This window comes from Electrophorus electricus, chromosome 15, assembly GCF_013358815.1.
Source record: "Electrophorus electricus isolate fEleEle1 chromosome 15, fEleEle1.pri, whole genome shotgun sequence".
Lineage (NCBI taxonomy): Eukaryota > Metazoa > Chordata > Actinopteri > Gymnotiformes > Gymnotidae > Electrophorus > Electrophorus electricus.
Genome location: NC_049549.1, coordinates 11,504,217 through 11,516,353, shown reverse-complemented (window position 1 = coordinate 11,516,353; position 12,137 = coordinate 11,504,217). Strand labels below are relative to the sequence as shown.

The following is a 12,137-nucleotide window of genomic DNA, read 5'->3' as shown; positions in this document are numbered from 1 at the left end:
GTGCTGGGGTCTGTGCTGGGGTCTAAGCTGGATCTGTTCTGGGGTTTGTAATGGGTCTGTGCTGGGGTCTGTGCTGGGGTCTGTGATGGGTCTGTGCTGGGGTCTGTGCTGGTTCTGTGCTGGGGTCTGTGATGGTTCTGTGCTGGAGTCTGTGATGGGTCTGATCTGGGGTCTGTTCTGGAGTCTGTGATGGGTCTGTGCTGGGGTCTGTTCTGGAGTCTGTGATGGGTCTGATCTGGGGTCTGTGCTGGAGTCTGTGATGGGTCTGATCTGGGGTCTGTGCTGGAGTCTGTGATGGGTCTGATCAGGTGTCTGTTCTGGAGTCTGTGATGGGTCTGTGCTGGGGTCTGTTCTGGAGTCTGTGATGGCTCTGATCTGGGGTCTGTTCTGGAGTCTGTGATGGGTCTGTGCTGGGGTCTGTTCTGGAGTCTGTGATGGCTCTGATCTGGGGTCTGTGCTGCTGTCTGTGATGGGTCTGATCTGGGGTCTGATCTGGAGTCTGTGATGGGTCTGATCTGGGGTCTGTTCTGGAGTCTGTGATGGCTCTGATCTGGGGTCTGTTCTGGAGTCTGTGATGGGTCTGTGCTGGGGTCTGTTCTGGAGTCTGTGATGGGTCTGATCTGGGGTCTGTTCTGGAGTCTGTGATGGGTCTGTGCTGGGGTCTGTTCTGGAGTCTGTGATGGGTCTGTGCTGGGGTCTGTTCTGGAGTCTGTGATGGGTCTGATCTGGGGTCTGTGCTGCTGTCTGTGATGGGTCTGATCTGGGGTCTGTTCTGGAGTCTGTGATGGGTCTGATCTGGGGTCTGTTCTGGAGTCTGTGATGGGTCTGTGCTGGGGTCTGTTCTGGAGTCTGTGATGGCTCTGATCTGGGGTCTGTTCTGGAGTCTGTGATGGCTCTGATCTGGGGTCTGTTCTGCTGTCTGTGATGGGTCTGTGCTGGGGTCTGTTCTGGAGTCTGTGATGGGTCTGATCTGGGGTCTGATCTGGAGTCTGTGATGGCTCTGATCTGGGGTCTGTTCTGGAGTCTGTGATGGCTCTGATCTGGGGTCTGTTCTGGAGTCTGTGATGGCTCTGATCTGGGGTCTGTTCTGGAGTCTGTGATGGGTCTGTGCTGGGGTCTGTTCTGGAGTCTGTGATGGGTCTGTGCTGGGGTCTGTTCTGGAGTCTGTGATGGCTCTGATCTGGGGTCTGTTCTGGAGTCTGTGATGGCTCTGATCTGGGGTCTGTTCTGCTGTCTGTGATGGGTCTGTGCTGGGGTCTGTTCTGGAGTCTGTGATGGGTCTGATCTGGGGTCTGATCTGCTGTCCGCCCTGCAGAAGCTCTCACTTGCCTTTTTGTCACTCAGCACCCTCATATTTGAATCTGGAAAATGTCCCACTCTGGTAAAACGCTGTTCGCGTCAGCCTTCTGAGCTTTAAAGCTGGTGTGGGCATGAACATGAGCTTGGTCATAATAGAGCTACTCTCATGTCTGATTCGAGGGGATTTTGGAGTTTTATGAGGAGCTAACCATTCCAGCGTGACCTGAAGTCTCCCATTTGTCACACTGACATGGGACATTGGTGAGGCAGATATGGTGAAGCTTTCATCCGTTATCTGATGAGCAAGAAGAAGGAGCTGAATTAGGCCTGCTAGAAGCTGCCAGTCCTCCAACGGAGCTGTAAATGACAACATGGCTGATTTTTAGAAAGATTTATTAGCCTGTTTACTGTTTATATTACTGATCATATGTTTGGCAATAACAGTAATAAGTTATATATTACTGTGACAATGATGTATTAGGGGAACGATTATTAACATTATATGATATTACATTATTTACCAGTTTCTATGTGTTATTAAACAAAAGAGAGTTTGTATGTTTCTAAGAATAAGAGAGAACATGTGTGTGTATGTGTGGGTTGTGTGGGTTGTGTGTGTGTGTGTGTCTGTGTGTCACTTTGTGTGTGTGTGAGGGAGTGTTTGTGTGACAGGGAGGGAGAGAGAACGTCAGTGTGTGTGCGTGTATGTGTGTGTGCGTGTGTGTGTGTGTGTGTATGTGTGTGTGTGTATGTTGTATTTACGATTGCCAGACATAAGCAGTAAATGTGCCATCTGTTAGTCTATTATCACCTGCAGACTCCCAGCATGCACTGCTGCAGGAGGACACAGCGGACTGATGACATCAGCATCAGTCTCATCAGAGAGCAGTCAGTTCTGGCAGCAGGAGTGCTGGTGGAGAACTCGTTCTGACACTCGCATCACCGCTCCATGGTTATTCCAGGGCGCACACACCCTTTGCCATTACATTTGACTACTTCCATCTGCCTGCATGGTGTCAGTGCATATGAGCTCATATCTCTCAACACTTTTGCAGAATAACTTTTGAATGACAAAAGAGAGTAAATACTTCAGAACTTCCATCTCTAGGTTTATGTCCTAAATGTTAAAGGCCTTAAATTAAGGTTTTGCTGAAACTCGTGAATTGACACTGATTGAGAGATAACATCACAAACAGATTTTAATAACAAATTAATAGACGTTTTAGCATCATATGCTACAACTGACATAAAATAATAATGAATGAACTGGCATTAACATTAGAGCTAGCGTTCGCATTAGAAATTTCCCGGTCAGCAGCTTAAAAGGTGTGCATTAAATACACACACACACACACACACACACACACACACACACACACATACACCACACATACACACACACACACATACACCACACATACACACACACACAAATGCGTGTAAGTCTATCTCATTCATTAAACAAAAAGCCACCAAGAGTGCGCTGCAGCATTCAGACACACTGTCTGTGTGTGTGTGTGTGTGTGTGTCTGTGTGTCTGTGTGTGTGTGTGTGTGTGTGTGTGTGTGTGTGTATGCACACGTGTATCACTCTACCCTCAATGTGTGTATTGTAATGTAGGGATCCCTGCAGTGGCAAATTGATTTTCCATCATCAAGCCCAAATGGAGATGGGGGGCATGCATAAGAGAACAGAGACCCGGCCCTTATCACCTTCCCATCGCACTCACCCACCCTCTTCCTGTCTCACTGACCCACCCTCTTCCTGTCTCACTGACCCACCCTCTTTCTGTCTCACTGACCCACCCTCTTCCTGACCCACCCTCTTCCTGACCCACCCTCTTCCTGTCGCACTGACCCACCCTCTCACTGACCCACCCTCTTCCTGTCTCACTGACCCACCCTCTTCCTGTCGCACTGACCCACCCTCTTCCTGACCCACCCTCTTCCTGTCTCACTGACCCACCCTCTTCCTGTCTCACTGACCCACCCTCTTCCTGTCGCACTGACCCACCCTCTTCCTGACCCACCCTCCTCCCGTCGCACTGACCCACCCTCTTCCTGACCCACCCTCTTCCTGACCCACCCTCTTCCGGTTGCACTGACCCACCCTCTTTCTGACCCATCCATCTCCAGCATGGATGTTTGAATTAATCTGTCACTCACAAATGAGAGACAGAGAGGGAGAAAAGAGGAACAGGAAAATATATATGGAGACCTACAAGAAAATTCTCAGCAGATTATACACCCACTCTTCTGATTAAATGTTAAATGTTTTCACGCCATTGGGCCATTGGGCTCCTGTGTGTTTTCCCATAGTAACTTAAGACATATACATGCATATAACTTTATCTTACAATTAGCCATTATTACATACTCTCTCTCTCACACACACACACACGCACAGGCACACGCACACGTGCACACACACACACACACACACACACACACACACACACATTTGTTATGATGGTGTCGCTGCATGTGTGTTGGTGGGGGAGCATTAAAATTAATATTGCATTAGTGATATTCTCAGGAGGTTTGGTTTGACCAAATATACAGTGACATGCTTGTCATTTCACATTCATTACAGACACACACACACACACACACACACACACAAACACAAATATCTGAGTTTGAGCACACCCAGTCAGTCACCCAATATCCTATGAGGCTAACGAGGCAAAACATACATACACACACACTGTTTTGTTACACCTTCACACACTGTCATGGAAAGCCAATCACATCATAGCACTCTGACAGGCTTTGTCTTCTCTCATTGGGATTGTCTGCCAACACTGTCATAGTGACAGCATATTCATACTCACACACACACACACACACACACACACACACACACACACACACACACACACACACACACACACACACACACACAAAACACACACACACACACTCATGAGACATATATGACAAGATAAAATCAGCCATAAACAAACCTTCACATCCACCACATGTGTGTAAGAAAACAGTTCTCACTGGGACCTTCTCTTCACTATTCTCTATAGACTCCAGGCTCATATAACCAGCAGGATGACATAATCTCTGTCCCAAGCCTCTCTGTTTGTTATATACTGAATTTTGGCATCTCTGTGTACTGTAGTCAGCGGTATTTTACAGGGAGTGTCCACATTTTCCCTAAACTGTAGCTGAAACAGACAACAGTACAATGTGATTTCCTCACTGGAAGATGTCATTCGTTCAGAAGAATGCCAGCGGCCATAAAACACTGGCTGTTTAGAAAATCCTTACATTTTCAAGGTCAGCTTATGAACATGGCCATGAATATACTGCAGCATAGCAGTTGCTAAGTTACCAAGCCACCACAATAACAGTGGCATCCTAAAGCCTTATTTTCAGGCTGTTGATCTATGATATATGGTATCTAGAATCATTTGAATGTGTAAATAAGTAAGAGGCTTACAGCAGTGGTAAGTCTTGGAAAATGTGGGCAGGTTATCGTAATGCTAAACAAATGGTTTGAAACCAGAAGTAACAAACTCCTACATTAGTTCGTACATTAATTTAAACTCAGCAACAGCATATGCACACGATCATCTGGGACACAGTTTTTTCTTATTTACAACAGTGTAAAAGATGCCATTATTTAGTTCACAGGGAGTGCCCAGCGGTTTGGTGAAAACACACTAACTGACTTAGGCTTAATGACTTAAGCTTAATGACTTACTTATTGGGTTCTATTTTTGTGCACAGTTTCGTCATAGCAGCGCGCACACAGGAATGGCAGTGTGAAACCAAAAGTTCTCCAATGAACAAACAAACATACCTGTCACACTGGACAAAGGAAGCAGACCTCACAGGTCCGAGGAGATTAAGCTGGCCTGGAAGGAAATGGAGAAGAAATGAACTTCCAGTGTCATTCCGAGGACTGCTCTACAGTGTAGGAAGTGGCCAATGATCCTAAGCAAAAATGTGTATAATAATAATAATAATAATAATAATAATAATAATATCCTCTTCTTTTTATAATAATTATTATTATTAACAACAATAATACCACAATTACCAATACCATCAATAATTAGGATAATCATCTTTATGATAATATAATCATTATTATTGTTGTGATGAGATTTACATAATTGTGATATGACTAATTATTTAAGTTATATAATGTTACGCCTACTGTCTGATTCACATTTAATAAACACAGTAGAATTGTTTTTTCCTCACAAAAAATAATAATAAGTCAATCAGTTGTATGTCTTTAGTTATTCAGAGGTATCTTTTAGTGGGGTGATGGTGGTGGTCAAAATCCCGCAGTGAGAAATTTATGTTCCTGCATGAAGTGAGGAAAACACAGTGGTGCGCTTCTGTTTGCAATAGGAGCTGGCCTGAGGGGGCGGTTTTAAACACTGCACCGGCAGGTTTGAGACATCACCCCATGTTTATGTCTCCTCGCAAGCACATTTATTTCTGTCCACCAAATGAACGGATGGAGATAAACGCATGCGCGCCCTGCAAAATTAGTCTAATATGACATAAGGTGGCCTTAGCGGCCCAGCACGGCCACGACATCTGACCAGCGGGGCTGAAGGGCTGTTTGGTGAAAGGGAAAGGCTTCTCTACTCACTCCTCTGCCCTTAGGAAAACCAGAGACAACTGGGGTGATTTACGGTATGATGTCAGGAGCATAGAAATGTTTACCAAAGCTACGTGATTCATAACCATGATTCACCAGATCCACAGTGGTGATTAGATTAGGGTTAGCCTTAGAAAATCCTTATAACATTGCAGTTATATATATGCATTACATATATTACGTGTTTATGACTCAATGACTCTTGGCAATGTGTAAAAAGTGTGTGTGTATGTTGCTCTCTCTCCCTCTCTCTCTAACCTCTTTCTCCCATACTCTCCCTCTCTCTAGCTCTCTTTCTCTCTCTCTCTCTCCCTCTCTCCCTCTCTCTCTCCCCCTCTCTAGTGCTCTCTCTAGCTCTCTTTCACTCCCTCTCTCTCTCTCCCTCTCTCTCTCTCTCTCCCTCTCTCTCTCTCTCTCCCTCTCTCTCTCCCTCTCTCTGTCTCTCCATCCCTCTCCCTCTCTCTCTCTCCCTCTCTCTCTCTCTCCCTCTCTCCCTCTCTCTCCCCTCTCTAGTGCTCTCTCTAGCTCTCTCTCTGTCTTGCTAGCTCTCTCCCTCTCTCCCTCTCTCTCTCTCTCCCGCTCTCCCTCTCTCTCTCCCCTCTCTAGTGCTCTCTGTAGCCCTCTCTCTCTCTCTCTCTCTCACTAACTCATTCTCTCTCCCTGTTCTTCCTCTATCCCCTGAAACCCTCCCTCATTCTGTTTTTCTCCTCCATTTAAAATTCATCCCCTACTCTGCAGAACATCAGCTGTCCTTAACAGACACACACACACACACACACACACACACACACACTCGCACATCATTGTCTGGCAGAACCATTGAATCGAAATTGGTGTGTGTGTGTCTGTGTGTGTGTGTGCGTGTGTGTGTGTATGTGTGTATGTGTGTGTGTGTGTGTATTTGTGCGATATGACCCTCAGATGTGAAGCACCTACAAGACAGCTTCCTGATCATATAGAATTAGAATGTAGCCGTATGAGGTTTAGATTTATCTCAAACTTATGTGCACAATAATCTTGCTGAGACGTGCTGATCTCTCTCTCTCTCTCCCCCCTCTCTGTCAGGTCACTGTCGGGACGTATCGTAGGAGGCGTGTGGTGGTTCTTCACCCTCATCATCATCTCGTCCTACACGGCCAACCTGGCAGCCTTCCTCACCGTGGAGCGCATGGTGTCGCCCATCGAGAGCGCGGAGGACCTGGCCAAGCAGACGGAGATTGCCTACGGCACGCTGGATGCTGGCTCCACCAAGGAGTTCTTCAGGGTGAGGGCAGCAGCCTCGGCTAAAGTATATAAGATTGTATGTACAGAGTTGAATATTAATGGCAGCAGCAAAAAAAAAAAAAAAAACTCCCGTTAGGTTAATCATCATTTTTATAACATCTTTATTTATTTAGATTTTTTCATTTTGAGATTTTGGACTAAAGTTGATATGGTGATAAAGTGCAATAATGAAATAACATTGCTACAAATCATGGAATAGAAAATAAAGTGCAATAAGCAAACTACACCAATAATATTATTTATATATAAGATAAACTGCTAAACTAATAATCTGGATTTAGAAAGGACTATAGACCTTGCATTCCTAGCTAATATTCTCTGGAACATATTTCAGAGTTCAGGAGTTTTATTAGGAACAAAAATTCCACCAATTAAAGATCATCATTTTCAGCAGTTCTTGCAAACCCTTGCTGTCAGAGTAGAGGAGCCAATCCAGCAGGACTAAATCCCACATTTAAAAAGACAGACAGAAGTGATAAGAGCAGTCCCAGCAGCCCCGTGCAGAGGCAGGGGGAGGGGAACCCAGCCAGAGCGAACGAGCTGGAACCAGGCGAACCAGGCGGAACCAGGCGTGGGTCAGCACTGCCACTTCTTCCCCTGTGCTGTTATCACCATTCCAGACTCTCACACCTGCTAGCGGTCAGTCTGCATACACTGCACAGTCGAAATCCAGCACAATTAGACGAAAGCCCGGCGAGCTCAGGTCTGATAGATGCAGCGCGTTCTCTAGACGCGCTATACGGAGGAGATGTTGCGTACGAGGACTGTTTGGCACACACCAGAGCTGTTGGGGCTGTCGGTGAGTGCCAGGGTTAGATGTGCATTTGTTTGTTTGATGTTTTATTTAAGGCCGTTGCCGGGTTGCAGCAGAGCTCCACGCCGGACGTGACAAAAATTATTATGGGATTGCTACCCGTCACGGTCCACTGAGCCCCTCTGCCACCAGCACGCAGGCACACACACACACACACACACACACACTCGCACACACACACAGACACACACACACACTCGCACACACACACAGACACACACACACACTCGCACACACACACACACTCGCACACACACACAGACACACACACTCGCACACACACACACACACTCGCACACACACACACACACACTCGCACACACACACTCGCACACACACACACACTCGCACGCACACACACACTCGCACACACACACAGACAGACACACACACACACAAGCACACAATATAAGACATAACCCCTATAGCATACACTATACAGACATAACAGCACACACTATGAATACATTACACTCCTTTTAGCACCCACTCCACTAAAAAGCGCACGACCCCACTCGGAGCAGTACATACTACATTGCACACATTCCAGCACACCACACACTCCAAAACGCCACAACACACACTCCACCACACCGCAGACTCCCGCACACCACACACCACACCCTCCAGCAGACCATACACCACACACACCGCCGCACCACCCACTTTGGAACCCCGCACACTCCGGCACACCACCCGCAGCGGCCCGGCACGCAGCACACATACCAGCGCCCCACCCACAGCAGCAGAAAACGTATCCCCCACTTCTCCACACTGGATTTGTTTCCTGGCCCAGAGGCTCGGCGCAGCGTTTTGTCACGTATTTTCCCACACTACAGCCAGACAAAAAGGTTTCTCAATAATGCATAGTGCAGAGAGAGTGTGGCACTAGGAAAATAGGAATTTACACTCCACTGGGGAATGAGTGTATTACCCATGATCACAGAAGCGCAGCATTACCAGGCTGCTCTGTACGGTTCACATATACACTTCCTCGCTCCCTCTTCCTCACAGCTGCTCTCTCTTCCTCTTCCTCTCTGTCTTGATTGCTTTTTCTCTCTCCCTAGCAAACTCCTTCTCCCTCTCTTGCTCTCTCTCTCTCTCTCTCTCTCTCTCTCTCACTTATCTCGTTGTAGAATAAGGGCGAGATTTGAGGAGCATTTGTTGGGTACTGGGCTTTTTTTTTTTTATACCAGCCAATCACTGCCATACCGGCTGTGGTTAGGGAACCAGGGCAGGGGTTCGACGGGCATTCCTGTGATTTTGGTGAAATGCTCTCTGGTGCACAGATAGAGTGTTTGCCATAATCCACTGGTAAACAGACCAAGTGTGCATTGTTTGGAAATCCATCTTAAAGCTCTGAATCTTTTAGCAAATTAAGTCGATATACCTCGGAAAAGCTTAGTTTTTATCCTTTAATATCCATCATCATTAACACAACTGTTAGCATGCATGTCTGCGCTTCACTCTCTGTCTTGGCATCTGTGGCACTAGGGTGCCATTATATCAAATTCCAAAGTAAACAGTCATTGTTTTGAAGTAAACAGTCAGCTTTGTGGAATGTAAGAAATCTGGGCCAGAGTCTACCCTCTGTCTGATGTTTTCGTTCTTTCTATCAGTCTCTCTCTCTCTCTCTCTCTCTCTCTCTCTCTCCTTCTCACTATCTCTCTCTTTCTCTCTTTTTCTCTGTCCCTTCGCTTCATCTTTGCAGCGGTGAGAAACCTTTTCTGCAGGAGCTACCATTCAGTAGTTACCTTAAGTTCACTGGGGTCAGGTGATTGCTGATGTCAGGCATTTCTGATTAGCACAAATCTGATTGGCACAAATGAAATGTCCAATCAAAACAGCCCAGTTATGCGCAGCCAACGCTTAACTCTCAGCTTTGGTTTTAGAAAGGCGCATAAAGATCAGTAACAGTATTGGTGTTCTGAACCCGGTAAATTAATTACATCCAGTGACACGGAGACATGTTTAATGTTTCCTGCTGTGACTCAGTTAGCAAGTATCGTTGAGTTTAGCCAGGTGTGATACAGCAGGAAGAACATGCAGAGAACCAGACATCACTGCAGTAACCAGCCCCTCCTCCCCACTACCGCCCCCTAGAGGTCAAAGATCGCGGTCTACGAGAAGATGTGGTCCTACATGAGGTCGGCTGAGCCGTCTGTCTTCACCAAGACGACGGCGGAGGGCGTGGCGCGCGTGCGCAAGTCGAAGGGGAAGTATGCTTTCCTGCTGGAGTCCACCATGAACGAGTACACCGAGCAGCGCAAGCCCTGTGACACCATGAAGGTCGGCGGCAACCTGGACTCCAAGGGATACGGCATCGCCACGCCCAAGGGCTCGCAGCTAAGGTGGGTGGAGTATTATAACACCCGGCCAATAACAGAGCTGTTATAGTATTCCGCCTACCCTACTGGGCCCCGCCCTTTTTTTTTTTCCTTTTTTCATTAATTTGATCTTGATTTCTCTCTCTCTCTCTCTCTCTCCCCCTCTCTCTCTCTCTCTCTCTCGCTCTCTATCTTTCCCTCACTCTCCCTTCTCACGTCTGTGTGTGCTCTGCCTGTGCGCTCAGTCCTCTGTCTGCGATCTCTCTGTTGCCTTCCACACACTTTAGCGTTACAGGGAGGAAATGGAGCCAAGGTTCAGGGTTCAAGGGTCAGTTTTGAACAAGGGCTGATTGGTCCCCGAGCTGACCACCTCCTATGCTGCACTGTGGTTTCTTTGCTCTCGCACACCTGGCCCAGATCATGCAGGGCTCGGTAGTTACCCAAAGACTCGGGTCAAGTGTTATAGAGCAGGCAAAGTGCAAAGCAGAGCAGTGGGGTCTTCAGCACCGAGACAGAGAGCCAGGTGACTGGAGGTTGCGCACTTTAACCAGACTACATAAGTAATTCTGGCCCAGGTCTAGGAGAATGGACTCTGAAGTGGAGGCAGCAATGTGTGTGTGCGTGCGTGTGTGCTGCGCGATAGAGAGCTGAGGCAGGCAGAGCGCCACATATACACAGACGAACCTGTAGTGTGATCTGATTCATAGTGCATGCTTTAGGAATGCTGTATCATTTGTGTGTACATGTGTGTGTGTGTGTGTGTGTGTGTGTGTGTGTGTGTGTGTGTGTGTGTGTGTGTGTGTGTGTGTGTGTGTGTGTGTGTATGCACAATTGCGCATCACTCTGTTTCCTTTGCAGAATCAGCCCACAGGTAAATGCAACCCCTTTGTCACCCCAGCTCTGTCTCTTCCTTCCTTCTAATCTCTCTCTCTCTCTCTCTCTCTCTCTCTCAAACACACACACACACACACACACACACACTATCTCTCTTTCTCTCTAGAGCCCTCTCTATATATTCCTCTCTCTCTCTCTCTCTCTCTATCTCTCTTTACTTCATTAAGATCTGGTTCTGTCTGTCTTGAGGCTTGAATTAGCTTGTGCATAAAAATTCTCCTCTATTACTCTTAAGCATGTAGATGTAGTGCTAGTGCCCTCTGGTGGTGAAGGCAATGTAACAGCACTTGCCTAATTAATGCTTAAAACCATATTTAAATCCCAGGGCTAGGTCCTACTTTCCTGATATACAATTTTGCAGTGTTGTTGCACCAAAAGTTGGAAAGGGTCCCACTAAGGCAAACAGAACCACACTGTCTGCGACAGGAGAAATAGTCTCACTGTGAATGCTTAACAAAGTGTTGCAAGGGTTCATGGTAGTGTTTGTTAGGCTGCATAGAGGGAAGAATCGCTCTCTGAATCTCTTTCTTTCTTTCTCTCTGTTTAGAGGTGGAGAGAGTGCTAGAAGAAAATGTGTGTGTGTGTGTGTGTGTGTGTGTGTGTGCATGCACGTGCATGTATGCATGTGTGTATAAATGTTCATTCTTGTATTGTTTTATCTATGAGAACCAATTGTCTCAATAAGTATAGTTAAATGTGACAGAAAGGTTAGCCCAATTTAATTCGCAATCGGTGTGTATATCTCTCTCTCTCTGTCTTTCTCTCTCCCCCTCTCTCCCTCTCTCTGTCTTTCTCTCTCTCTCCCTCCCTCTCTCCCTCTCTCTCTCCATCTCTCTCTTTCTCTCCCTCTCTCTGTCTTTCTCTCTCTCTCCCTCCCTCTCTCCCTCTCT

The 12,137-nt window shown here is 46.8% G+C and overlaps 1 protein-coding gene across 3 annotated transcripts in view; it reads left to right on the top strand.

The window, feature by feature from the left end:
* The window catches only part of gria4a (glutamate receptor, ionotropic, AMPA 4a), an 84,009-nt gene that overhangs the window by 63,210 nt on the left and 8,662 nt on the right, over window positions 1–12,137 (top strand). For all 3 annotated transcript variants that reach the window (XM_035534155.1, XM_035534154.1, XM_035534156.1), the window contains exons 12-13: window positions 6,994–7,192; window positions 10,130–10,377. In XM_035534155.1, the coding sequence (XP_035390048.1) occupies window positions 6,994–7,192; window positions 10,130–10,377 (447 nt within the window). The remainder of the gene's footprint in view (window positions 1–6,993; window positions 7,193–10,129; window positions 10,378–12,137) is intronic.